A 27,731-nucleotide genomic window follows, 5' to 3' on the forward strand; every position below is an offset into this window, starting at 1 on the left:
CGAGTTGGGGTTACTTGAGGTTCTACCAAGAACTAGGGTTTCTCACCGTTTCTCACCCTAAACCGATGAAGAAGATTAATAGAGAAAAAGAATTAAAATTCGTTTCACAAACGACAAGCAATTTATTTTATTAAAAATAAATTTGAAACAAATTTGAATTTATTTGAAAAAGAATAAAAATTCGAATTTTTATAAATCTTTATCTGGTCAAAATCGATTTAAAATGCGTTGACCGTTACATTTTAACTGTTCCATTCATTTCAGACTAAATGTGATCCGATTTCAAATGTGAGGGACCGAATAATTCAAAAGATAATGTTTTGGACCAAAATAAAAAAAATCACAATATGCTACGGACCAAAATGAGACTTTAGTCTTGAGAATATTGAAATGAAGCATTTGAAAAAGGGGAAAATAACATTAAGAAATCATCGGGTGCGTAGGTATAGAATTTATATGTTGCTTTGAATTTATAGGTTTTATAAAAAGCACGCACGTACACAATAATTATACAAATAATCATTCGGATATTAAATTATTGGAAATAAATATATCGATGGGAATTTTTTTTCATTGTTTTTTAATGAAATTAAAAGCTTTGATAATATGTTGGTTTCATAATGAACGTAATCTTCAAACTTACAATCAAACTACAATTTAATTTATTGATTTTATAAGCTTTTAAACTTGCTAGGGTATTAGTCATAATAACCATTTAAACCATATATAGTACTCCTATTTCATACATCCTTGTACATTTAAAAATGAAAAAGATGTTTTGTGTTGTTTATAACACATAATTTCAATATATTCGTACCCATTTATCTTTTTGTTGTCTTAATGAAAATAGATGTGTTATGATGTTAGCAATTGCTATAAAATCATATCATTCGGATAAAAAAATAAATGCAAGGTATTGGGCCTACCTTTCGTTTAAAGTGGGCCTTCTTTCAGCCTTCATTGTGCGGCTGTGTATTTGTGTGACAATTACTTTAACAGTATTGTTTTCAAAAAATTGAAAGTACATACATACTGATTGAGGTTGGATCGAACATTGAGTTATACTATTATAACTGAAGGTTCTGAATTTTTAATTAAAACTAATGTACATATTTAGAAAATTGTTTTTTTTTTCGTTTCTATAAAATGAGAGAGTGAGAGCTGACTGTCAACTGAAACAAGATTCATACACTCTATCGGCAAACTGAGATGATGGGAAGTTATATATAATATCCAAGCAATGATGATAAGCAGTCGCTTGTTCAATTCAGCGCCCTTTTCGATCATCTCCGTCAGTAACAAGAAAAAATTCAGGTCCTCGCACTATCCGACAGCCACCGCAATTCATTCGATCAAATCGGAGGTTTCAATGGATTCTACGCCCAAAACCAACGACACCTCTTTCGAGTTTCTCTGCAAGAAGCCTTACACGCCGCCTTCGTGGGCAGCCAACCTCAATCCAATTCCTTCCCACGTTTTCTCCCTCGGCCAGGTCTCTTCCTTTTTTTTTGTAGTCGCGTTGAATTAATTGAATGCATTTTTTATTTTCTTTTGGTGTGCAGTTTCCGACTCCAATTCACAAGTGGAACCTCCCTAATTTGCCCAAGGGAACCGAGGTTTATCTCAAGGTAACCGTGATTCTTGATTTTTTTGGTGGTTATTGAGTCGATTATTGAATTATTCTAGTGTGATTAACCGATTGCCTTTTTCTTGTGCTTCTATCTGTGTATTCTTGTAAAGTTTAGTCTTTCTGGCTGTGTTTGCAGAATTTGATTATTTGTATTGTGCTTCTACATCTTTATCCTTTGGTAGGTAGTTGGTGGATTGTTGACCATAAGGTTATAATCGAGCAGCACATAGATGAGTAGAGCTAAGGCGTGAGCTGACCTCTAGTGATTCAGTCTCATACTAGCTGACTGAATCACTGATTTAGTGATGTAGAGAGAGACCTGTAAAATTTAAATTTTGTTGGCTGAGTAGAGAGCTAAGACGCGAGCCGACATGTAGTGATTCATCATTGCAATCCTTTTTAGAGAACTAGATTTCCATGTTTGAAGGGGCATGAATAATACTAGTAATTTGAAATTTGGAATGTCTGCTCAAACTCTTAAATCTGCTAGATTGAGAAACATGGTTTTAATAGTTTGCTTGATGTACTAGTTTCCATGTTACACACATATTGGCATGTGACTGATGTGGTTTGTGATTCTTGTTATCCTGGTTGAGGCTGTGTTATTTTGCAATTCCTGAGTATTCTAGATGGGATTATTTTGTACCCATTTACTGATGTCTAAAGTTTGCTATTGTTTATAGCGTGATGATCTTTCAGGAATGCAATTGAGTGGTAACAAAGTCAGGAAACTTGAATTCTTGATGGCGGAGGCGGTGGCGCAAGGTGCTGATTGCATTATAACTATTGGAGGGATACAAAGCAATCACTGCCGAGCCACTGCTGTGGCTGCCAAGTATTTGAATCTCGACTGCTATCTTATTCTACGCACGTCTAAGGTATCCCCCAGTTAGCACTCTTTTAGCTACTGAGAAAAAACAGGTGCCTTCAACGTTGATTCTTCTTCCCCCATACTTCCCTTTTTGCAGGCTCTAGTAGACCAAGATCCCGGGTTGACTGGAAATCTCTTAGTCGAACGTTTGGTTGGAGCACATGTAGATCTTATATCAAAAGAAGAATATGCTAGCATTGGGGCTGTAGTACGTCTAATTCTTCACTGTTTAATTATGTTGATTTACTGGCCACAGTTTCTGGAAGTCTTACTCTTCTTTCTTTTGTTTCTGCCATCAGGCTCTCACCAACATACTGAAAGAAAAGCTGTTGAGTGAAGGCAGAAAGCCGTATGTCATTCCCGTGGGTGGATCCAACTCCTTGGGGACTTGGTAAAATTTTTCATGAATCAGACTATTTACCTTTACCATATAAGTTTTTACTTGATTTTCTTTTTTATTGCTTTTCATTTATATTTGGTCTAGAGGACTGTAGCCTCGAGAAGTTGTGAGTGAAAATAATTTGGATGACGACGGATTTTTTTTTATCATCATGCCACATAGACACGACTTAGTCTCCTGGTACGGTACTTAATCTTGGGACAGTGCCTCATAGAATTAATCTTACCTTATGACTTGTGCCTCCCTGACAAAATTAATCTGTGATATCTCCAGCCAATTCAAACTTGAATAATGTCCGGCCAATTTGATCTCGATTAACCAAATTCTGCCATAGTCTTTAATCTCAACTTGTCTTTGTGGATGTTGAGCATTACTATTCTATTGTTGGCATAAGCTTTACGTTTATTTTGATGAATCTCAAATTTCTAGTTATATTCCATTTTGTTTCTTCTACACATGATAATGTTGCAATCAATCAACAAAACAGTTTTCTCTTCCCAGGGGCTATGTCGAAGCAGTTAGAGAGATCCAACAACAGCTTGGAAAAGGGAGCGGTGGAATAACATTTGACGACATAATTGTGGCATGTGGAAGGTCTAAACCTTAGTTATGATGTAGCTGTTGTTTTCTAATCCAGTGATGGTAACTGCTGAGACGTGCATACATGTCATTGATTTGCAGCGGAGGCACAATTGCTGGCTTATCAGTCGGGACTTGGTTGAGTGGCTTGGCTGCTAAAGTATGTATTCTTCTTCCCCACTACTCTGCTCCTCCATCTTGAAAATCGTTATCTATTTACAAAGGCCGTTAATGCAGGTCCATGCCTATTGTGTATGTGATGATCCCGACTATTTCTATGACTACGTTCAAGGCCTAATCGATGGGCTCCAGGCCGGTGTTAGCTCGCGTGACATTGTCAACATTCAAAATGTTGAGCTCCATTTCTTTCTCAACACTTTTAGATTGGCATTTCTTGATATTTGAATGTTAGTTAAGATTAAAACAAAAAATTCTAAAATTTGTTTAAAATTCTAATTTCTGCTATTTAATTGCACTTTCCACAGGCCAAAGGACTTGGTTATGCCATGAATACATCAGAAGAGCTAAATTTTGTGCGAGAAATTGCTAAAGCCACCGGTATTGTTCTTGACCCCGTCTACAGGTACGAGTTCGTATTGTCACCTGTCTCCTCACCTCTCGATGAAACACTATGAGATATTATGAATTTCATATGAAAAATGATGAATAAAAAACAATACTTAGAATTTTCTCCAGTTGTGGGTTGTGAAGCCTGTGCCAGAAATTGATTTAATAGCTTGAAATGGTTCCTATTTTATAGAAATACATATCCGGGCTCATTCAAACCTCTCCCTTTAACTAAATTCTTTATGAAACGTAAACTTCCGACCAATATTTTCCGGTGACATCATCATTTTTGTGATAAATACAGCGGAAAAGCTGCATACGGGATGATGAGAGACATGGCTGAGAATCCCAGGAAGTGGGAAGGAAGAAAGGTCCTCTTTGTACACACTGGAGGCTTCTTGGGACTGTACGAGAAAACCGAGCAGATAACGCCACTGGTCGGAAACTGGCGCAGAATGGATGTCCATGCGTCCATCCCTCGCAAGGAAGGCACGGGCAAGATGTTCTAGAAACTTCTTTGGCCTAAGTGAACATGTTCAATTTCAAGAATGGGGGAGTCATGATTCTTATTTGTAACCTCTTTTGCTGCAATATAACTTAGTTCTCTTGCATATGTTGTGGTGACAATGACATCATAGTGATGTGTGTGTGAATGTTGTGAAGAATTCATTTAAAGCCTTTTGAAACATAAATAAACTTTAGTGTCACCTAAGAGCTAAGTTAGAAAGTGGTACATTATAAACTAATCTTAAATCACTGTAAATAATTTCACAAACTCTTAGATCTCAAACACCATTGAAACTCAAACTAATAAACCAGCCAACTACTGCAATACAGTTTGTCACTGCAAATGCAAGAAATCTCCCATCCCCCCTTGTTCTTCCAAAAACAACGAGAAACCCGCAACTACTACCCGCAAATATCCATTTTCCGCCAGTTCCCAACCAATGGGGCGACTGCATCCGTGTTGTCGTACAAGCTGAGCAGACCACCAGTGTGTACGAAGAGGACTTTCCTCCCTTCCCATTTGGCAGGATCATCAGCCATGTCTCTCATCATCTGGAAAGCAGCCTTTCCGCTGCACAAAATTCATGCATTATCAACAGGAATAAGTTGGGGTTCGAGTCACCCACTGTGCAGTTACATGCGTGAATCGAAACTCAAAACAAAATAAAAATGTATGTACCTGTAGACAGGATCAAGAATAATGCCAGTTTCTTCAGCAATCTCTTTCAAAAAAATTAGCTCCTCTCTTGTATTTATAGCATATCCGAGGCCTTTGGCCTATCAAGAACATATATTTTAGTCCTCTATGGTATAAGCAAAAAAATAACAATGACAATAATAATTGTATATACGTCTTTTATGTTGAGTATGTCTCTAGCTTTGAGGCCGGCTTGGAGTCCATCGAGCAAGCCTTGAGCATAGTCGTAGAAGTAATCAGGGGTGCCCCAAGACGAGTATGCGTGCACCTGCATTCACAACTTATAGAATCACGTTACACTTTACAAAACGATGGACAATCGCGCATTAGGATAGACAGAAAACTGTACTTGGGCTCCTAAATGGCTGAGTCGGGAGCCAAGCGCTAGACCAGCACCCGTGCATCCACTGTAATTAAATTCATAAATCATGTCACGCATCGTTTCTTATTAATTTATTTTAAATGGAAAAAGAAGAAGGATCAAACCTTCCACATGCTACAACAATATCATCAAATGTTGCCCCAACAACATTCCCTTGCTTAAGCTGTTGTTGGATCTCTCTAACTGCTTCAATATAACCCCTGGGGAAATTAAAAACATATCCATTTAATTAAGAAAACATACTTTTATTTAAACAAAAGTGTGGGAACCATTTAATAATAGTACCAAGTTGCCAAAGAAGTTGATCCACCCATAGGAATGACATAAGGCTTTCTTCCTTCACTCAACAACTTCCTTTTTAATATGTTGATGAGTTCCTAATTATAGAAAATATGACAAGAGAACACATCTCATGGGTCAAGATTCGAATTCAAATATTCAACAAAATTACGAATATATGTATATGCTTACATCACGACCAAGTCTATAATAGTCTTCTTCGGAGACGAGCTCTATACGTGCTCCGGCAAGACGTTCGACTAAAAGGTTTCCATCCAAGCCTGGATCTCTATGCACTAGATCCTGCAGAGGCAAATGGTCATAAAAAGAAACAAGTTAGTGAATATTGCTCTTGTATAGATTTATTTGATATATTTAATTAGTTTATTTTAATACCTTAAACGGCATTATGTACTGTATGTCACAAATTTTTACAAATTGAATAAAAATAACAAATCAATTTTTTTCATATAAAATAAAGTATGGCAATAACAAGTTTTAACAGAATAAATTAGATAAATACATAAAGGAAAATAAAAAATGTTAACAACTCATAATTATTCATAAAAATTAGCAACTACTAGTAGTAATAAGAAATGAAACGTTTTGATTTACCGTGGTAGTGCGCAATATGAGAAAGCAGTCAAGATTCAAATACTTGGCTGCAACAGCAGTGGCACGGCAGTGATTGCTCTGCACACCGCCGATGGTTATGATGCAGTCGGCCCCCTCCTCCACCGCCTCCGCCATCAAGAACTCCAGCTTCCTCACCTTGTTCCCACTCAGCTGCATTCCCGATAGATCATCGCGCTACAAAACTAATTAATTAGTAATAATCTTGGATTAATGATATCACTATATACTCCTATATTAATTACCTTGACATAAACCTGGGTGTTCTTAGGCAGATTAGGAAGGTTCCACTTGTGAATTGGAGTGGGAAACTAGAACAACAAACCATCAAATTTAATCATCTACTGCATAATTATCAAACTACATTTTCACTTAATTTGAAACGTACATGTCCGAGTGAGAAGAGGTGAGAAGGGGTGGGAGAGAGATGTGCTGCCCATGAAGGTGGGGTGTAAGACTTCTTGGTCAAGAACTCAAACTGGGGCAGCCGTGTTTCTTGCAGAGAACCCATGGATTTGATGAGTGGAATTAATTAACGAGGAGGGTTGTCTGTCTATATATAGAGAGAGTAGAGTTATAGACTATAGTGATGGATGGTTTAGAGTTTAGGTGAGCTTCATGCCTGCCTGGGCATCTAAGTTTAGTATATATGCCATCATGTGTGGAGGGGAAAACTGCAGCTAGCATCTTTGACCATCATGCCTTAATTCTTTTTAATTAATTAAGAATATTGTTTATTGCATGCGCGCACATCACATGTGTAAATTAGTACTCCTACTACAAATTAAATGTGTCTCACGATCCATCCATTTCTAGGAAAGTGACGCTTCACGCCTTTGTGGATACTGGATATGTTACTTCATACTATATGCCAAATCAAAAATGGAATCGCTCAAATCACACCATACTTCATTAATTAGTATGGCAAAACAAAACATAACATAAAATTATTCTTAACACGACTATTCTATAATAAAGATCAATCATGATGGATGCTACAAGAACATGTTCATAAATTTTCTATTCTTTTCAATATCACTACCAAATATGTTAATCCCTTGTTTACTTTCAACCACCCAGCTAAATCTAGACGCAGCAAAGCTAAAATAAAGTTTTAAATGTGGAGTAGTTGTTTTATTATTTTCTCTCAAAAGTTATGAAAGATACCTAAATAGTGAGGACCCTAGTTTAGCAGTTTCACAGCTAATTTTATTTTGTAAATAGGCAGGCCTTTCAGCCGGTGCACCCATTTTTAGGGCCCGTATTAAAACCCAATAACAATTGAGCCCGGCCCACACCACATATTCCCGCCATTACTACCCTTCAGAATTTCAGCCGTATTCCATTTTTTTCACTCACTTCAAATCTGCATCACATCGAGCTGAACCAGCGGCGAAAGGCGACTCAACCATGAGCTCTAAGATGAGAAATAAGGTGCAGAAGAAGTTCAACATGAGGGGTTACAAACTCAAAATGGAAGCCCTAACGGAAATCCTTGGATTCATCGGCCGATTTCCCGATGCGGAAGAGGAAGCGCTCGATCTGCTCCTCGACGAGCTGCATAACGTCTCATGTAATGGACTCCGAGCTTCTATCTTAAGCATTACCCTGTTTGGTGGCCATTTTTTACTATTTTGATTTAATTGAATGTTGCTTGTTCTGTTTCAGTGAAATCGTCGATACTGGATAAGGAGCCGGTGCAGAGAGTGGTGGCGCTTTTGCTTGAAGCTGAAGCTGCGGCGGAGGAGAGTCCAACGACTAGCGGTCATGGCTCGGCTGCCTCTGCGTCTGCTTTGAGAATCATTGACGCATTTGATTTCCCCAAATTTCGTTATGATGCGATCAAAAAATTGTTTCACAAGTATGTTATGTCTTTTCCTAAACCTATTTCAAATGTATTTTTTCTCAATTATGAATTTCTAACGTATTTTACCGATGCATGACAATTTCTTTAATGCCAAATTTAATCTCTACTTTGTTGGTGAGTATGATGTTGTTGTGTCTTTAAACTTGCACATATTAAGTACTAGTTGACTTGGTTTCTGAAACTAGAGTTACTGTATATTACATGTAGCTGAAGTTTAGTATTATGGGAATATGGAAGAGAGATATACTAACGATATTTGGTTCATGATATTCACGTAATGAGTTAACTATTTCATTCTAAAGATAGAACTGGTCAGAATTTAAATGGAGGGGTTTGTGTAAATGTATTGATACTTGCAGCTCCTTTTTACCTTCTGATGGTAAATTTTTTACTTGTTTAGGTACTCGGGAAAGCTCCCAATTTATGGCGATGCGCCTGCAAAGGTCACACTATACAGAGATAGGTTTATGTTGTTGTTTCAAAGGCTCTCACGGGATCCTCATTTTTCTAGGCCTGTTTTTGATAGTGATATGTCAGATTACGGCAGCTTCCAGGTAACCCTGCTTCCACATGAGTCCTTTGTAAGCATAATTTCAAAAACTAGGAAGCATTTTTCTGCTGACACTTAATATTTATTATAATTTCATTTTCAGATATCACCAATTCAATCTCTAGTTGGTCAGAGAGGAAAGAGATGGGTAATGGGACTTATATCGCAGCTGGAGGATGGCCATTTCTACTTGGAAGACTTAACTGCCGCTGTGGAAGTTGATTTATCCAATGCAATATCCTTTTATAGACCAGTAATATTTGGCCATCTAAGTGCCTTGTACCATTTAAAGGGAGATAAATGCCAAGTAATTGGGCTAGAATACGTTTGTGAATAGCTTAAATCTAAAATCATCTAGCGCAGTCAATGTTAATAAGAAATGATGTTCACTTTAGTGTTGCCATTTAGAAGTCTTATCATCGTGTACTGGCATGTGATATGATTGTGGTATCTTCTTGAACATTACAAAGTTCTATGCAGTTTCTTTAAGTTGAACTACAGAATCACAACAGGGTTTTTTGTTGAGAACACGATTGTCTTAGCAGAAGGCGAGATGCTCATGGATGGTATCTTTCAGGTTTGTGTTGATAATATTTGACCATGCAAAGACCTTTAAGTGCTGAAAAAACAATGCTTATTATAGAATACATTAACTGTGCTTTCTAAGCTGGATCCTTGGACAATTACCAATATTACATCTGCAACCCTTGTATGTAACTTGTGAACTGTGGTTTCAACAGTGGAACAGTTAATCGTAATTTCGTAAATGACTTGCAGGTGAAAACATGTGGATTTCCTCCATTAGAGGACAGAGAAAAGTCACTTGCAATGCTAGCAGGACTTGATTTTTTTGGCGGTGGTTCACTTACGAAAGAGGAGATGGTATCCTTTGAAAATTACTGCTGTCAGTGACAAATCAGATGCTGCCTCAGTTTAGAAAGTAATAATTGCTTGTCTTTCCTTAACATTTCCCCAGGTTAGACTTGCAGAGCTTGAAAGAGGGGCAGTTAATGACATGTTTGTGATACTCTCTGATGTTTGGCTAGACCATGAGGAGGTAATCATTCTTAAAATCTCATTTACCTTGCTTAGTAATTGGTTAAATCCAATCTTGTTTTAACTTGTTAGTGTGATTCACTAATTGCTTCATCCTCCGTCCTTAGAGAAGACTATGGAGAAACTTGAGATCATCCTCAATGGTTATGCAAATGAGAATGTGGTCCCGTCCCTGTTTGTTTTCATGGGAAACTTCTCTTCTCATCCATGTAATCTTTCTTTTAGTTCTTACTCTAGCATCAGGTGAGAACACCTCTATTGTATTTGTCATTGATATAAATCATTGGTAACAAAAACAGTGTGAAAGTGGACAAGGTTTGCCTGCAGATCAAACTTTGGGAGGCTAGGCAAAATGATTGCGGATCATCAACGTCTAAAAGAACATAGTAGATTTCTTTTCATTCCTGGTCCTGATGATATAGGTAATTTAAAATACTTTCATATTTTCCAGATGCAAATTTAACATGCTTATATCATAAAATACTATTTTCAGGACCTTCACATGCTCTACCCAGATGCTCGTTGCCAAAATACATAATTGAGGAGTTTCAAAGTCACATTCCAAATGCTGTATTTATGAGTAATCCTTGCAGGTATTTTCTTAATACTTGCTAAAATATTTGTTGCTTGACCATGCTTGAATACATGCTTTCTGAACTCTGATTGCAATTTTTTTACTATGATCACACCATTAGAAACTTAGTAAGGTTGAGCTGCTTTGATTATGATTTCAAGCACCAATGTCTGTATTTCCAATTCTCTTTTAATTGCTGATGTTAATCGTTTGTTTTGAACTGAGCGAAATTACTCTTCTTTTTGGTTGAAAGCAGAATCAGATTTTATACGCAAGAAATTGTATTTCTACGTGAAGATATGCTTTACAAAATGCGCAGATCATGTCTGATGCCTCCTTTAACTGAAGAAACAAGCGACCCATTTGAGCATGTAAGCCTAGTATTCTACACAATATTTTCCTGTCTTTGTTAATTGAAATCACCCTGAAGGCCACTTGGACACAATTCTTTTGTGCAGCTTGTGGCTACCATAGTGCATCAAAGCCATCTTTGCCCTCTGCCCTTGAGCATACAGCCCATAATTTGGAACTTTGATCACTGTCTTCATTTGTATCCAACTCCACAAACAGTAATTTCCTTTTTTATATATTAAGTTCTGAGTTCAAGCTCATCAAATTTGGTATTCAGTTTTTTTAGTTGATGCAGATTGTCCTGGGGGATAGAAGTGAACAGAAGGCATTCAAGTACACTGGAGTTACATGCTTTAACCCTGGTTCCTTCTCAAATGACTTCACTTTTGTGGCCTATCGACCTTGCTCGCAGGAAGTTGAACTATCGGCTGTGTAAGTATGTATTCCAGTGGTTAAATGCACAAAAAACATTTGTGATTTGAGTGTTCCTATTTAACTGGGACATAGCTCTTTGGAAGTCTTAGTATCAAATTTGTAGGGTTGAATTTATTGAAAAGTTGCTGCAAATATTGTATTCTCCTTGTAGGTCCAGCAACCTCATTTCTATGATTCTCTGTAATTTTTAGAGTTTATGATGCAATTTTACCCAGCTAAGCATGTGGGAGAATTTCCATTTTATGTAATGTAATTGTATACATACCTGACTCAGAATAACTCCCTAAACATTATAGTTTTGATTTTCAAATTTCTGATTCCCAGAGCTCTGAAACCAGATTTATAGGTAGTGCATGTGTAGGAACTTCTTCCTATATGAAAACTGCCCATTAAGCACATTTATCTTCTTTTTCTTTCTTTCCTGTGTGCACAGATGATGTTGAAGGTCAGCCTTGACACTGTCTTTTATACTTTAGAATGGCTCTTATGCTTATGTCATGAGATTACTGAATTAAATTCCTAACTTGCTCAAATTTTTAGCTTCATTTCTTTGTAAGCTAATTTCTGAAGTAGATACTTCATTCAAAGTAGTGTCATTAACATCAACAACGAGGATAATATTGCCACATGTTTGAGCATGAACATCCAAAACTTGACTTAAAGTATGACTGCATTTTGTCTGGTCAGTAGTTGAAAGTTTGACTTAGACAGAACCAAGATGTGTAAGGGGGGTTCAAAGGTGAGAGTTTAAATTTCCCTCGGATGCTTATACAAGGAAGGACAGAAAAGGTGAACTTGAAATAGGAAAAGATAAAGGTAAATTACAATTACTGCATGATGTTATTCCAATTTCCAACTAATTATTTGCATTTTCAAGCAATTGGTACTATTGAATACTTTTAGTTACCTCGTGCTCTTGGTAAAGTATACATAAGTGGAGCAGTTGCACATTTTTCATATCTTCTGTTTGCATCGTTATTTGATTATTGACTGCTTGAAAGCTGAGATCAGGGTTTGCTGAGCACTGGACTTTCTGGTACGTTTGTGGAAAACTACGTGTCATGAAATGTGCCACTTCAAACCCTGGTGTGGAGCCTTTGGATTGGAAAACAGACCTTTCTTTCTGTTAGTGGCCTTCTTTTCTTGAGTAATATAGAAGAATAATGTGTTTCTACTTGTTTTTCCAATCTGCTAAAGTTGTGGTGATAAATATATTAAAGTTTTATTATATGCGACAAACTGTATCAATCATCAAGTGGTATGATAGTGTAGAGATATTCAACACTTGAGCCGAAAGTTGTGGCTTTCTGTCCATTTCTCCAACTCTTGTCTAAAGCGAAAATGTCAGTCATTTTGTACACAGAAATGTTTTTTGAATAACTCTCGAATTCTAAACAGATCATACATATCTGCCATCTTGTTTCCATTGACATTTTCTGCCTGCAGTCTGTTCCTCAGTATCTTTACCCTTGTTATTAAAAGTTGCTAGTGGTATAGAACTGTTTAAAGATGAACTAGAATTTTTCTTTGGTATGATTGCAAGAAAACAGTGGTAAGGGAAGCAAGTAAAATAGTATGATCTCAACCAAATATAGAAAGAAAGAAATAGTTAGCCTGTACCAGTGCAAAAGGTGTTATATTCCATCAAGGTTAGATTATTCAAGGAAAGTATCAATATGTCAACAAGGACATCTTACATCCTTGTCTTCTACCTACTATCAATTAGATCCAAAAAGTAAGTTGTACTCAAAAGACACCTCCAGTATTACCTCTTAATTAATTCGTTTATCTGATTTATAAATCCTCTCGAGGATAGGTACATGTAGACTATAATCAAGGTGAGAAAACATGAACAATCATTTCTCTACCAGCTGGTGCTGGTATTATTAGCAGAACAAGCTTGGTCGAAATAGGGAACTTATAATCTGCTGTTAGTAATAGTGACTGCAATAATATACCATTAGGGCAGGTAGCTGAACTCCTCAATTGTTAATTAGGAAACCTAGATTTTGATTTCTCGTTGGAATGGTTCGAATGTTAACTTTCATATGGTGCTGCAGTTGGGAAGTTCTGATAACTTCTTGACTCAGGAATCACTCATTGCCAACTTGGTGTGCTAATGAGTCAAATCAGGTGAGATGTGGAGGTTAAGTCTAGCATAGAAGCACTCAGTATTTCACCCAAGATGGAGACGAATACAAAAACTTATATTATGCCAACTGAAATATGTACATGGATAAGAGAACTGGCTGGATTCATTGTCAATTTGCTTGAACCTCTTACTTTCAAGGTTTTACATTGTTATATTGAGAAGTGGATTGTTTGTGTGACTATAATAATTTACTGCTTGGGATTATAATAATTTACTTACATGCTGAAATGTAGTAGGTAAAGCTGGTAAACTATCTACTAAGTCTTCCACTTAAGAATTGGCTTCAACTTAGTCATACCAATATGCAAGGAATGAATGTTATTGTTATTCAAGTGATTACATGAAAACTTTGTACATTCTGTTTCTTGCATAAATTCATAAACACTATAGACTATATTCCATTTCTTTGCAATATGCTTAACTAGTTAATTGGCACTTGAAAACTTTTAGGTATTTCAAAGCATGCAGTACCAAAGTCGTAGCTTTATATTTTTATGTAGATTGTATATACAGAATATAGTATGAATATTTATGAACTACTCCTAAGATTCACTCCTTGAACCTTGTATGATGAGAAAATTAAGTTCAAGCTTGTTAATGTTACTTTTCATGATCTTCTATGTTGTGATAAATATTTATTTTAATAGTAATATATTGTGAATAGGTAAAAGACATAATTTGGCCAAATTAATAGAAATGGTCGATTCTACAAATGGTGGGCTCGTGATCCGTTTATAGTTCAAATTAAGAAGAATCAATTAATTTGTTCTTAATTAAGGATAACTCAATAACAATAAAATTTGACAAAGTGAGCAGAAGAGAGGTAGGCCAACAGTCAAAAAACAAGTCTTACTCACTCAGGAAAACGGTTTTAATATCGGCAGTTTTAGGATGTTGAGAACTAAGTTCAGTTTCCCTTACAGTTATGTATTTGGTGTTAGAAAGTTAGCTTGTCAGATTTTTATTTGGATCAATCAGAAAAGGTTTGTCATAGTTAAACAAGAATCAGCCTGAGAATTTGGTACACTAAGAATTAGCAGACTTATTGTTCTGATGCCCAATTTTTTAAGTTACAAATGAAAACTTTTCGTAAAGTTGAGAGGTTTTTGAGGAGCAAATGTAATTTTGGACATTTGTAAGAAAACATAAAATGTTGTGGATATGAACTATGATCAACACAAATATAATGGCTAGTCTCGATTTAGTAACGGAAAACAAACCCTTTTTATTTATTGCGATGTAAGTTTATATAGGTACAATGTGTATGTAGCTTAAGTAAATAAATAACAAGTTTACCTTAGTTTGAAAGTTAATTTGAACTAAAGGTTTGATTTCAATATACTACTGCTGCCCCAACAATGTTATCTATGATGTGGAGATATCAACTGAATAGTATGTTAACTATATGTATAATCAACTGGGAGGCTTGGGAAAATATAAACAGTGCAAATTGTTTATTACAAAATGAATGTTATACATTTAATTTGTGGATCAGATGTTCTTTCTATATGTAGGATTGTAAATTGTGTCAAATTCAATCTGTTAGGGTGGACGAGATTTCATTGGACGAAATTGATGATTATTAGTCATTTTGTTGGGAATTTGGTTTGGCATATGTGCATTACTTTATAACTAATTTCTCAAATTATTATGTAGTTATTTGTCAATTTGTTAAATTTAAAACGTAAAACGAAAGAAAACATGTGACAATTTCCTTAGCCACCGAGATCATATACCCAATGATTAAATCCAAAAGGTAGAAACGAAATATGGTCAAAGTTAAAATAAGATAGGTGCATATATGAATGAAATGTGGGACTCAACACATGAAAATATAATTATCTGATTTCCTTTTTATATATGTATATTTACTGTTGCACAAAACATATTTTGAAATACTATGTATATGAGTAAATTAATACTCAATATATTCCAAGGGATGTAATACACACCCTATAACATTAATATTGAATGGTTACGTATTAGATGATTATCTATGATTGAAGAAATTATAAAATACATATACTATTCGATATTCAAGGATAGTAATTACAAACTCCCCTTTGTATTAATAAAATATGCATTATAAATTATTTTTAGTGTCTAGAATATATGTCCATGTTTATTAATCTTAAATATACGTATTAATATTTTAACTTAGACAATAAAACGCTTTAAGCAAAGACATTAATCCTACCTACTTAAATTGGATTTCATGTTTAATTAACCTCGAATAAACATTATTTATTATCACTTCATCGCACAAACACATGATATACACACTAGAAATAATTAAATAAAATTCGAGAACAACTTAATTTGGGCAAAGTTATAGTAGTAGTTAGGTTTAGGAAAGGTGGTGAAGACCTAAAACCTTATATTTATATGTATACACATATGTCTTCTGTAAATAAGCTCTAATTAACAACAATACCAAACATTTCAATGCAAGTCAATATTGATGTTATCAAATTAATTTCCAATGAAATTCTTGTACACATGCTCAATTGCACACACTCCCACCCTCTTATTTAGGTACGAGCGTGCTAATTTTTTCGTATAGATTTGAAAACTTAGATCAAATAAAATTTGACAAGTGTGTGACATCTTATTTACTTATTTGTTGGAGTATAGAATAAATAGTGTTGCATGCACAGTTAGAAGGGAAAGACAAAGTGGTTTGGTGGGTACATGTAGGTTAGAATTTTGGGAAAAATGGATGTTGAAAGGAGAACGACATTTACCCCACCAAGCAACCCCCTCTCTCCTTCCATTCTACTATTTCTCTCAACCATACATACATATAGTAGTATATATATATCTCGAGATTGAGAGAGAGAGAAAGAGAAAGAAGAGGAATACACCCTATATGTAATATGTGCATGTATATATTCAATTCTTTCTCATAGTAGGGAGCATAACTTCTATCTCTCTCTAAGTGGGTTAGTTAGCCTAGAAGTAGCATCAACTGGTGGTTCTGGTCTGTCCAAATCCCTCCCACTCTCTAACGGATCTAACCCCTTTTCTATCTATATTATTTCCCATGTATCTGCTTTCTTCCTCACCATCATCTTTTCTTCTCCCTAGCTACACACACATATATATGTGTGTGTGATTTTCTTACAAATTAATCCTTTTTAATTAGAGCTCTGATTGTTGAGTTTGCAAACAAGGAAATTAAGATTGAATTAGAGGTTGATCAACTTAAATATAGACATACATATAGTATATCTCTGTTGTTTGTCGTCGAGATGTGCAGTAGAGGCCATTGGAAGCCGGCAGAGGATGAGAAGCTGAGGGAATTAGTTGAAAGATATGGACCTCATAACTGGAACTCCATAGCTGAGAAGCTTCATGGTAGATCAGGTATATATATACACACTTTCTCATGCATATGTTTTGTTCGTTTATTAATTTTTTGAATTTAGAGAGAAAATAAATATTATATTTAGCTTTTATTTTTATGTAATTTATCAAAATGAGTTTGTCCTATTTTGAAAATTTAGAATAAAAATAAGTTTATAAAATAAAACAAATCATACTAATCCAAATTAAGTTTTGCCAAGTCACGCCTCTCGCATGCTATGTGGGATAAGTTTTTAACGGAAATATGTCGTCAGATCGGTAGTTTGAGAAATTTGCATGATCCGATTAAAATCGTGACTTTAGACACAACTTTTATAGTTTGTAGGAAAAACCAAACTCAAAATCGAGCCTGAGTTTATGGGCTAATACCATTTGAACTAATTGGGCTATATGCGGGCTTGGCCAGAATGCTAGTCAATGTTCATAAGCAATTTCACTGAGTGAATTATTATAAGATAATTACTAGTAATTCCTCTTGATTTAACTTGCAAACAAAATTCTTTTTTAATGTTCTTTAAAAAAGAAAATTTTATACAGTCTTTGAAAATACCTTTCTTTTTTTCAAAATAAAAAAAAAAAGAAAAAAGGTAAATATTTGTCAATCTTGCTTCAAGTTTAACCATTCACAAAGCTACATGAATTTTTAAGCTCCTAAATAAAAAAAACGTTAATTATGAATTTCAATCCTTACTGTATTTTTTCAAAGTTAAGTCAATCAAATATTAGTACTTGTTATAAGATGAAACCAATTAAATTTTATGTATTTAACCATTTAAACAAAATTTGATTTGTATAGATACATAAGGTTTTATCTTGACATTGTACTAGTACTTCATTTTTTTATTTTTTTTCTTTGATTTGACTACAAGTGTACCAAACTTGTCTTTGACGGAAGCCGACTAATCATGCTCGAACGAATTTACGGATTAAGGCCGAAAGTGTTATCCGTATCATAATCTATATATTGAACACCAAATAATGTCTATCCGAATTCTATATTGCAATATCTCGACTCATATGCCATATGAGTCCTAGCTGTCTTCATCACTGGCGGACACACTATAAATGGGGGAGGGCTTAGAGCATCAGCAATGGAGGACTTCCCGCCGGACGTCGGACCGGTGTGCTGGATGTCAGCGCGGGACGTCCGCCGTTGGGTAGGGAGTGGAGGACGCGGACGTCCCGATTTTTGAATTTTTTTTGTGAATTTGTGATTATTGTTCTTGTCCGCCGGAATGTCCTTGAGGATGTCCGCTATTGTGCAATGAGATGTCCTTATGACGTGGCAAGAGGTGTTTTTTGGTGTCCGCCGGGACATCCGCCCCATTGTGGATGCTCTTATTACGTGGCGGGAGGTGTTTTTTGGTGTCCGTCGGGATGTCCGCCGGGACATCTGTCCCCATTGTGGATGCTCTTAAGCCCTTACCCAAAATATTTTTTAAAATTTTTTCTATTTCAAAAAAGATTAAATTTTTTGAAATTTATCTCTAGCCCTCACCAAATGAAATGATATTGATGACTAAATCATCAAAAGTCAATAGTAAGAGGAGCTGAAATAAATCAAGAAGTTAAAAATTAGAGAATGAAATGACGAACAATGGTTTACTTAGATGAGTTTGAGGAAAAAGATGACTTGATTACAATTAATATCATAAACTTCCTAGTAAAAGGTGTCAAGATGGTGTGCTTTTCTAAAAATTGCCGATTCTTTTATTGGTTACTAAATTAAATTAAAATGTATTTATTTTGATGAAAATATTTGGATTTCTTTAAAAATGTGTCTGGTTAAACTTTCTTTGGACTTAGGGAGAGTAAACTAAATTTCAATTTAATAACTTAGTTTTCAATTAGTGAATTCTAATTTTTTGTCCCCTTTATAACTTTATCCAGAATCATAATTTACAAAGTCTTATTTTAATTTTCTTTTCAAATAATCGATGTAAACTCAATTTTTATTTTCTTAGCGACTTTAATCCATAAATTAAATTTTTAGACTTTTTTCTTTTCTAACTTAATTATGCAAAAACTTCTTGTATTTTAATAGTATCTCATTATTTTTTTATAATATTAATAAATATTAAAACTTATTTTGTCCATAAGATTATTTTTCATAGATAATGAGGGTATATAGTGAAGTTCCTACTGACAATTTATCACCAATTGACCAATTTACTTAATTTATCATCATCATCATCACCATTATTATTATTATTATTATTATTATTATTATTATTATTATTATTATTATTATTATTATTATTATTATTATTATTATTATTATTATTATTATTATTATTATTATTATTATTATTATTATTATTATTATTATTATTATTATTATTATTATTATTATTATTATTATTATTATTATTATTATTATTATAATATGCTTAAACTTAATCAATACCTATAAACTGACGTCTTTCTACATATTCAACTCGAAATTGATGATTTAGGCTAAGAGTGTCCACAATGGGGGAGCCGCGGCTCGGTGCGCGGCCCTCCATTGCAGAGGCCGAGAGCCGCGGCCCTGGGGCGAGAGACGTGGCTGAGCCGCGGCCGCGGCCTTCACGCGGCTGAGCCGTGTGAGCCGCGGCCCTCCATTGCATCGAGCCGCGGAATTTAATTTTTTTTTTTCGATTTTTTTTTATAAATATACACTCTCATTTCCATTTTTTCACTTCATTCTACACTTCCAATCCCTTCATTTTACACTCTCAAACACTACAAAAAATGCAAGGTGGAGATGGTAATTCCCCGGGGTATGGAGACCCGGGATAGGGCAGTGGGGCCGGTGTCGGCGGCGGTGGAGGAGGTGAAGAAGATGTGCCGGATTCCGATGACGCCACCGAGTAGGAAGCGGTGGCGTTTTTTATCTTTTTATTATTATGTTGTGTTTTTAAAATATTTTCGTTGTAGAATTTTCCCCTATTAATAGTACGACGAAAATTTGTCTCTACTTCTCTCTTTATTAAATTATTTTTATTATCCAAATTATTAATCTACTAAAATTTAATAACATTAAATTAAATTAAAAAATAACATTAAAAAAAAGCTAAAAAAAAAATTAACATTTTAGAGGGCCACATTTGATGGCCCTTTGAATTTGCATTGACTTTTTTACATTTGCCATTACAAAGGTCACATGGGAGCCACAATTGGTGGCCGGGCCACAAATGGTGGCCTTTGAAGGCCACCATTGTGGGCACTCTAATAAACCTACAACTCTAGCATTATTAGTCATCACCACATAATGTAATCAGGATATACTTATTAAACACCTAAAAAGCCACAATCTTTACTTTCTACGACAAAGAATCTAATTATTTCAAACAAAAAAAGCCCATTTGAAGTATTGAGAATATAAGTAATTATCTCAAATTCATCCTTTCAAAATATAGTCAAACTTTTTCATTTATCCCCAACCTAATTAGGGAAATTAGCTTTAAATATTCATTGCATTTTATTCATGAGAGACTTTCCTCCTCCCCAACTACACCACCTCCACCTGTACGTGCAAACAAAAAGAATGTAATAGCGTCAAATTCCAAGAATACCCCTCCAAGCCAAAGAGGGATTTTGACAATAAGACTATAATCGTCAAAAAAATTCAAAAACTCTGCAACAATTGCAGATAAAGAATGGAACAGCAAACAGACATGATAGTATCTGCAAGAAATAAAATAAAAATTTAAACTTTGTCTGAAAATCCCTGCAGAGTTGTTAGTATCTGGAGTAGAAAAATAAATAAAGAATAATTTTGGTATTATTCAATGAAATGGCGTGCATTTCACCCTCAGTCATTAATGACATTTACTGCATTGCCCCTCACCACCACCCCCGAGAACGTGAATTCTTCTTGACCTCTGTAATTCAACAGTTTTAAGGGGATGCACATATAATGTACACTTGTATTTATGTGTAGAGTACAGCTCATTAGTGAAAAAAAATTCATTCTTTTTCGTTTACTTTTGTGGGAATCATGTTGTATGGGAAAAAGATGTAATCTTGGCTTGTGGGTCTTCCGAAATTCTCGGATTTTCGTTTGAATTTTTTCTTCTTGTGGTGAGTTTCAATTGAAAGCAGACAACTTAGTAGTAATAGCTTCTTCTTCAATCCACAGGTTTTGTGTGTTTTTTCATGCATTTTTTCCAAATATTTGTCCCTTTTTGCTTGTTTTTAATGGTGTATTGAGTTTCATATATTGTGAAGTATGTTGGCAATATTTGTATTCCATTTGTTTATGTTCTGCCTTTTTGAATTTCAAGACTTCAATATTTAAACGTAAGAAGTCTAGATTTGTAGTTGGGATTTTATAATAGTATTCTCATACATTTTTAAAGTTTTTACATTCACACTTATTTTCTCTTTATTTGTGATTGCATTATCTTTTCTGCTCTTCTGTGCTTCAGGTAGAAATGGTGACCAGTGTGGTTTCCAACATTTGATGTGGTGAGGAAAAAAAAAGTGGTGCATTCTGCTGTACACAGTGTATGTTGCTTTCTAATTAAATTGGTTTGCCTCCCTTACAGTTAGCTTCTTTATTATTTGTGTACACATAGTCAAAATCATAGGTCTTGAACTTTTGAAGCTTGTATATATCTTTGACTAGTTTACTTTTTAGCTGGAGAATCTTGTTATTCATCTTTTCTTCATGTTCAAGAAAGATTAAGGTTTAACTTAAGCGGAGAATGTCACTATCTGAATGCAATAGTAATGGTGATTTTCAGGTTGACATTGCAATTCTCTTACACTAGCACATGTCAGTGTGTCTGCTTTAGTGTCCATTCTCTTATTCTGAGGGATGGATGGGAGGCGGCGTTCTGTCGATGTCCCTTTATCCAGAACGTTGATAGCCCTTAGGAGAGTGAGGTCTCTTCGGGATCCATCCACGAACTCCATGAGCAAGTTGAATGGCTTTGTTGATAATGTGAATTGGGAGGCATATTCAAATGATACAATCACTATTGGAGTTGAAAACAGTTGCCATAGAGTGAATGAGGGTAGTGATGATGGTATAGGATTAAGAAACTCGACTTTGGTTAGGGGTGAGGAGCATGGTATGGATGAACACAAGCTGTATAATGGTTCAAGAAGCTGTATGTCAAGGTTGATGGCGCCACAAGATTTAGGGGCCATGGTTGGAAACAAAGGCTCTGCACACCGGAGCTCGTTGTGTGCTGATGTGGCGGATGCAGCATGTGACAGCAAGGCGTTGAGAGAAAGATACTGCAAAGATTATGGTGATAGATATTTTAATTTCAAGTGTAATGAACCCGATGAAGGTGGTGCTTCATGTGATGAACCCGATGAAGAATTAAGGCAAGTGAAGAAGCAGCATAGTAAGTGGCATCCAGAATTTGATGGTCTAAGTAGTGAAGCCAGTCCATGTTTGTCTCTTGGTGAAGCTCGAAATGAACGAGCAAGCCATGGAATGTCGCTGTATAAAGGTGAAGATGCTGGTTTCATGGAGTCTTGCCATCAAGGATGTGGTATAAGTAGTTGTTGGACAAGAGGTAGGAAACTTAGAGGACCTAGCCTTCTTTCTGATGTCGAGGAACAGCCTCTTTTATCGGAGGATGCAACAGTAGAGAGCATCGACTCTAGGCACAATTGTGAAGGGGTTAGTCCATATGTGGAAAGTCCAAGAAGCCTCTGCCAAAAGTTCATGCCTAAATCATTTTGTGAATTGATAGGGCAAAGCACCGTGGCTACCTCTCTATCAGATGTCGTTTCTAAAAGGCAGATAGCTTCCCTGTACCTCTTCCATGGGCCACGTGGAACTGGGAAAACATCGGGTTCAAGGATCTTCGCTGCTGCACTGAATTGCCTCTCTGTTACGACTACAAGACCATGCGGCATGTGTAAGGAATGTGGTTTGTTCTTTTCGGGCAGGAGCACCGACGTAAAGGAAGTTGATTCTATGAGAATCAATAAAATGGAGAGGTGTAGGTTTATCATGAAGAATGCTCGCAGCCCTCCAGTTTTCTCACGGTTTAAGGTTTATATCATTGACGAGTGCCATCTGTTGCAGCATGAGACGTGGGCAGCTATACTGAATGGCCTTGAGGAGATTCCTCGACATGTTGTCTTCATAATGGTCACACCTAATCTTGATAAGCTCCCGCGCGCTGCCCTAACCAAGTCCCAAAAGTACCATTTTCAGAGGGTGAAGGAAGTTGATATCACCACCAAGTTGGGGAAGATATGTGGTCAAGAAGGTCTTGATTTTGACCAGGATGCTTTGAACTTCATAGCAGCTAAATCAAATGGTTCGTTGCGTGATGCAGAGATGATGCTGGATCAACTGAGCTTGCTCGGCAAGAAGATAACCGTTTCATTGGTTCATGAAGTAGTAAGTGCTAATCATTCATTATGTATTTAGCACTATTGGGATCTTGAGTCTAATTTATTGCTCGTTGCTGCAGAATGGAGTCGTTTCTGATGATGAACTGCTCGATTTGCTGTATCTGGCAATGTCGTCTGATGCCTCAAACACAGTTAGAAAGGCCAGGGAGCTAATGGGGTCGAGGATAGATCCGTTGCAGCTTACATCGCAGCTGGCAAGCCTCATCATGGACATTCTTGCTGGAAAGTGCCCCTCTAATGGAGTTTCAGAGACGAGAAGGAGGCTTTTCGGATCAGATAATTGTACGATTCGCTATACCTTTCTTGTGATTATTGTGAACTTTTTTATGGATTTAGGGCATTCGGGCCGTGAAGTACATTCACCCCCCTCATCAACTTCATGAGTTATCTGATTCTGATGATTTTACTTCGTTGCGCTGAGCAATCTTTTTTCATGCAGCTGAAGATGACACAAGGCAGCTCAGTCACGCCCTAAAATTACTGTCACAAACTGAGAAGCAGTTGAGGAAGTCGAACAACCAGATGACATGGCTGACTGTGGCTCTTCTCCAGCTGAGCTCTGTAGCTTCAAATGAGGGGATTGATCCACGGTTAAGCACGCAGTCATCACTCCCACAAGGTGAGGGTCGATTATAATGATTTGGAACGACATACTCTCTTAGTCCAACTAAACGTGGCTCATTACTTTTGGACACTCAATGTTTTGTGTTTAAATTAGTATATGGCCCACTGGTGGAACGATCCAAAAAGAAAACGAGCCACATTTATTGGGTATATACACAACCATGGCTGACTTGAACTTTGCAGATGGCGATTTGCTGAGCTCATCATCAACGGGCGACAGTTTCAAGCGCTCCGTTGCTTGTGCTTGTGGTGACACTGAGTCTGCAAACACGGACACAAAGTATGACCGTGAGACTCTTGATCTGGTCTGGATACGATCTGCTGGGATGTGCGAGTCTAGCTCTCTCAAGAAGCTCCTCCTCAAACGCGGGAACTTGGCCTCCATTCGTCTCTCCCAAGGTAAACCAGCTCCATGCTTGCCTCATGTGTCCAGCTTGTTTTGCTCAAGCTCTCGTGTTCTTGATCGCGCAGCAAGGATCGCAGTGGTAGAACTCAAGTTTGATCACCCTGACTACGCATCTAGGGCTGAGAAGTCATGGAAGGAGATTGCTGGGGCGTTGCAACTTATACTGGGCTACAACGTGGAGCTCAGGATAAACTTGGCTCGTGATGGCTCGAGCAGGAATGGGAAGGCAAAGAAGCCATGCCTCAGCTTGCTCAACTGTCCACGGAGAGTGCTTTTTATGTCTCAGTCCTCTGCAGAGTCCGGTGCCAATGGTTCTAGCAACTCTGGTTCAACTCCCATGACTGACAGAACGAGGGATAGGTACGTGGAGACATGCTCCTCTGAGTGTACCTCTCAGGTTTCGTGCTCGTGTTGCCATAGAAAGGAGATGTTCAAGACCATCCGGAGCAGTGAGGGAAACGCACTGAGCATTGAAGCCAGTGCTCCCAATGCCTCGTTTCCAGATCAGCCAGGATGTAAACAGCGGTATGCACCTTCGTGCACAATAATCCTCGTATTTTTTTTCTATAACATCTCGTGTTTCACTATCACATGTGTATTGCCAGATCAAAGGAGCACTCGAGGTTTCATTGCTGGAGAGCCGCCATGTTTCCTTTCCGAAAGGTAATATCGGCTTCTTTTTTGCTTTCGTGTCACGAGATTGATAAAACGTAGGACTGAGTACGAGTCTGAACACGTGCAGGCATGGCAGCTGCGACATCACCACCGAGACGAGCGCCTTGTCGACTACCCCCTACACTAGCCGAGGATGTTGCAGATCACGGGAAGAGATCAAAAATAGCTGATCAATGTTACTAGGAAAAGAAATTTTACAAAAGAAAGAATGTAGGTGTCTTTTTTTTTTGGATGGGTAAATGAATACAACAATTTTTATTATCTTTGCTTTTCTTAGAAATTGAATGTTACAAATTACCATGTGAGTAATTAATTATTGTGACTTACGGAGTCCGTTCACCAACTCTAACTAGATTAACAACTAAAAGTTGCTACTAATTGAGAAATTATAACTACATAAATAAAAATATGAAAATAGTAGTACGTAATTATTTATAGTACTCCCTCCGTCCCGAGAAAATATTTAAGTCCAACCATACCAAGAATGGCATTATGACATGGTATGTCTAACCATTATTTATTTGGTAGAATTGGGCAATTCTTGGCTCAATTGAATCTTTATTCTATTTAGGGTGTGTTCACTTTGGTAGAATTGGGTAATTCTTGGTTCAATTGGGGAAATTATGATTGTTCACCTTCCATGAATTAATTGGAGGAAGTCTTAGAATTGAGGAGAGGCCCACACTATTCATAGAAATGGTCAAGAATTGAAATCTTGGACAGTAGGTAAGATTTGTTTTTGCATTGGTTTCTCCACCAAGATTTGGAGTTGATTTTTCACATTTTGTTAGGAGTAAAGGCTCGAGACTAAGGTACCAAGGGAGGGCAGCGCCTGCCAGAGCCACCATTGCGATGCCTACCCGGTCCTCAGAAGGGGTTTCCGAGATATAAAAATATTGCTCCACCCATGCAAGCCATGCGAGGGCGTCCGAGCCATCAAAGGTAGGCATTGGCGATGTTGATTTGTTGCCGGCTGACACCGAATTAGATTCCCAATTTTCAGAGGACGCACCGTCCTCCGGCGTTGCTTTGGACTTGTGGTTGAGGGCCACGAAACCCGCACGCATTTCCTCTATCAAGGAGTCGAGTTTTGACCCCAACGCCGAGACCCGTTTATTCATCTGCTGGAACTGGGCGTTGAGTTCTGCATTAGCCTTCTCCAAACCGTCTAGGCGTGAATCTCCCCGAGAGTTGACAATCGTTCACCGCACCAATTGTTAGGAGTAAAGGCTCGAGACTAAGGAACAAGAACATAAACGAACAAGAGAAAGAACTCAATATAACTAATCAGACTAGAACAAGAAATAATCCTCACGAAGGAGGCCACGGCTACGCCGTCTAAATTCTGATCTCTCCAAAAGATCCTTCTATCATCTATGTATCTCCCTATATATAGACGATTGCTAACACTAAACTAGGAACTGAAATAAAAATATAACAATAATTGATGAAAGATAGGAATTGAATTAACAATAAAAATATAACAATAATTCGTGCTAGCCCTAACTTCCAAATCTTCTCGCTATTCCTCCGGATTTGATGGCCAAACGACCTCCCTCTTTCTTCGCTTGTAGACCACTCCCCTCCAACAACATCCGTATCACATTTGCCCAAACTTTCCACCTTATTACCTTCTCTCTCACTCTTTTGAATTGTTATTTTCCTTTTTTATTAGTCAAATTTTGAATTTGGGGCTACTATTTTCCTTATATTTTAGTTTAAAACATATGAACTGAACAAATTGGCCAAGAATTATATATATGAGATATAATGCATCAATTCTTCAAAGGATTCAATTCTTGGAGATTTTAGAATTAGAAATCTAATAAATTCTTCAAAAGCCATAAAATAAATTCTTGCCGAATTAGAAATCTAATAGGGTGAACACGCCGTTGAAATGTTCAAAAGCCATAAAATAAATTCCAGTAAGAGTATTTATAATATACATTTAAGAATAGAAAAATAAAACATAAAATAGAAGTTTAAAAGCTGTTTCGTAAAAAATGCCCGGTCAAGCGAACTCCCTGTACTCCGAACTTCAAAATGCCAAAACGCACGGTCGGGCGTTTTACTTCTTGCGAATTCACTCGGCCACACGTATCTTTTTGGACTGCGCGACTTTCGTAAAACGACCATAACTTCCTCATCCAGGCTCCGATTGAAGCATGCAAGGTGATGCACTGCTTTTTAGCACTACAACTACTTGCAAGTATATAAGGCGGAAATAGTATAATTAAGGATAATCACAAGATATCGAACACAGGAAATACTATCACAAATTGTCTACCAAATACTAGACCTCTTTCAGTATTTGGAAACACGGTTTTGGAGGTTTTGTTTGAACTATGTGCCAAAGAGAAATGCCTCAACTGTAAAGGAAGAGGGGATTATAATATATTTTTACGTTAATAGTTATTTTTAAAGTAAATAAAAATTATAATATCAGCATTATAAATATATTTCCAAACACAATAATCATAATCCTTAGTAATCATATCCCGCGTTATCAGAAATCATATTTCTGATACTAAAAATCATAATCCCGGAAATCATATTTTTGGTAATCATATTCTCAAAAATCATATTTTTAGTACTAAGAATCATAATTCCAGAAATCAAATTTTCTGACCAATTCTTTTTAAAACATTTGATACTAGCAGATAGTATAATAAAAGAAACTCATGCATAAACTTAGTTGGCCTTGTTGCTTCTTTTGGTGAAGCTCCCAACAGTTGTGCTGAATTGATGATTGGTGTAACTG

General features: G+C 36.5%; 4 protein-coding genes across 6 annotated transcripts; 3 read left to right on the forward strand and 1 right to left on the reverse strand.

Annotated features, from left to right (window-relative positions):
- Positions 1–1,142: 1,142 nt before the first annotated feature.
- LOC121785332 (bifunctional D-cysteine desulfhydrase/1-aminocyclopropane-1-carboxylate deaminase, mitochondrial-like) lies at positions 1,143–4,759 on the forward strand. The gene is made up of 10 exons (XM_042183715.1): positions 1,143–1,492; positions 1,563–1,628; positions 2,314–2,508; positions 2,599–2,709; positions 2,801–2,892; positions 3,403–3,495; positions 3,583–3,640; positions 3,718–3,831; positions 3,966–4,063; positions 4,352–4,759. Exons 1-10 carry the CDS (start codon positions 1,241–1,243, stop codon positions 4,554–4,556), a joined length of 1,284 nt encoding a protein of 427 aa, XP_042039649.1. The 5' UTR covers positions 1,143–1,240; the 3' UTR covers positions 4,557–4,759.
- Positions 4,760–4,763: 4 nt separating this feature from the next.
- LOC121785333 (putative D-cysteine desulfhydrase 1, mitochondrial) lies at positions 4,764–7,204 on the reverse strand. The gene is made up of 10 exons (XM_042183716.1): positions 6,934–7,204; positions 6,791–6,856; positions 6,528–6,722; positions 6,105–6,215; positions 5,919–6,010; positions 5,738–5,833; positions 5,601–5,658; positions 5,406–5,519; positions 5,234–5,331; positions 4,764–5,125 (listed from the first exon to the last, which is right to left on the reverse strand). The coding sequence occupies exons 1-10, from the start codon at positions 7,054–7,056 to the stop codon at positions 4,957–4,959; spliced, it is 1,122 nt and encodes a 373-aa protein (XP_042039650.1). The 5' UTR covers positions 7,057–7,204; the 3' UTR covers positions 4,764–4,956.
- A 675-nt stretch (positions 7,205–7,879) lies between these two features.
- Positions 7,880–11,712, forward strand: LOC121785501 (DNA polymerase epsilon subunit B-like). Of its 2 annotated transcripts, none has more exons than XM_042183951.1 (13): positions 7,880–8,118; positions 8,214–8,406; positions 8,813–8,966; positions 9,066–9,197; positions 9,462–9,539; positions 9,740–9,844; positions 9,939–10,019; positions 10,131–10,261; positions 10,346–10,440; positions 10,512–10,611; positions 10,849–10,963; positions 11,051–11,161; positions 11,230–11,712. In XM_042183951.1, exons 1-13 carry the CDS (start codon positions 7,956–7,958, stop codon positions 11,377–11,379), a joined length of 1,608 nt encoding a protein of 535 aa, XP_042039885.1. In that variant the 5' UTR covers positions 7,880–7,955; the 3' UTR covers positions 11,380–11,712. The 2 variants fall into 2 exon arrangements, with proteins under 2 accessions (XP_042039885.1, XP_042039886.1); XM_042183952.1 differs by having other exon boundaries at positions 7,884–8,118; positions 11,239–11,712.
- Positions 11,713–16,383: 4,671 nt separating this feature from the next.
- LOC121785536 (protein STICHEL-like 2) lies at positions 16,384–25,296 on the forward strand. Of its 2 annotated transcripts, none has more exons than XM_042183989.1 (9): positions 16,384–16,896; positions 21,309–21,387; positions 21,627–23,251; positions 23,325–23,547; positions 23,705–23,884; positions 24,073–24,288; positions 24,361–24,820; positions 24,901–24,958; positions 25,038–25,296. In XM_042183989.1, the coding sequence occupies exons 3-9, from the start codon at positions 21,701–21,703 to the stop codon at positions 25,095–25,097; spliced, it is 2,748 nt and encodes a 915-aa protein (XP_042039923.1). In that variant the 5' UTR covers positions 16,384–16,896; positions 21,309–21,387; positions 21,627–21,700; the 3' UTR covers positions 25,098–25,296. The 2 variants fall into 2 exon arrangements, with proteins under 2 accessions (XP_042039923.1, XP_042039924.1); XM_042183990.1 differs by lacking the exon at positions 16,384–16,896 and adding an exon at positions 20,702–20,961.
- The last annotated feature ends 2,435 nt before the right edge of the window (positions 25,297–27,731 follow it).

The sequence above is a fragment of the Salvia splendens genome, chromosome 21, assembly GCF_004379255.2.
Source record: "Salvia splendens isolate huo1 chromosome 21, SspV2, whole genome shotgun sequence".
Lineage (NCBI taxonomy): Eukaryota > Viridiplantae > Streptophyta > Magnoliopsida > Lamiales > Lamiaceae > Salvia > Salvia splendens.

Coding starts and splice junctions, on each gene's coding strand:
- LOC121785332 (XM_042183715.1), top strand. CDS start 1,241: ATGATGATAAGCAGTCGCTTGTTCAATTCAGCGCCCTTTTCGATCATC. Junction 2,509..2,598: donor TTATTCTACGCACGTCTAAG/GTATCCCCCAGT, acceptor CCCTTTTTGCAG/GCTCTAGTAGACCAAGATCC. Junction 2,710..2,800: donor ATGCTAGCATTGGGGCTGTA/GTACGTCTAATT, acceptor TTCTGCCATCAG/GCTCTCACCAACATACTGAA.
- LOC121785333 (XM_042183716.1), bottom strand. CDS start 7,056: ATGGGTTCTCTGCAAGAAACACGGCTGCCCCAGTTTGAGTTCTTGACC. Junction 6,011..6,104: donor ATTATAGACTTGGTCGTGAT/GTAAGCATATAC, acceptor TTCTATAATTAG/GAACTCATCAACATATTAAA. Junction 5,332..5,405: donor ACATACTCAACATAAAAGAC/GTATATACAATT, acceptor TGTTCTTGATAG/GCCAAAGGCCTCGGATATGC.
- LOC121785501 (XM_042183951.1), top strand. CDS start 7,956: ATGAGCTCTAAGATGAGAAATAAGGTGCAGAAGAAGTTCAACATGAGG. Junction 8,407..8,812: donor ATCAAAAAATTGTTTCACAA/GTATGTTATGTC, acceptor TTACTTGTTTAG/GTACTCGGGAAAGCTCCCAA. Junction 10,262..10,345: donor AGTTCTTACTCTAGCATCAG/GTGAGAACACCT, acceptor GTTTGCCTGCAG/ATCAAACTTTGGGAGGCTAG.
- LOC121785536 (XM_042183989.1), top strand. CDS start 21,701: ATGGATGGGAGGCGGCGTTCTGTCGATGTCCCTTTATCCAGAACGTTG. Junction 23,252..23,324: donor TTTCATTGGTTCATGAAGTA/GTAAGTGCTAAT, acceptor TCGTTGCTGCAG/AATGGAGTCGTTTCTGATGA. Junction 24,959..25,037: donor CCATGTTTCCTTTCCGAAAG/GTAATATCGGCT, acceptor GAACACGTGCAG/GCATGGCAGCTGCGACATCA.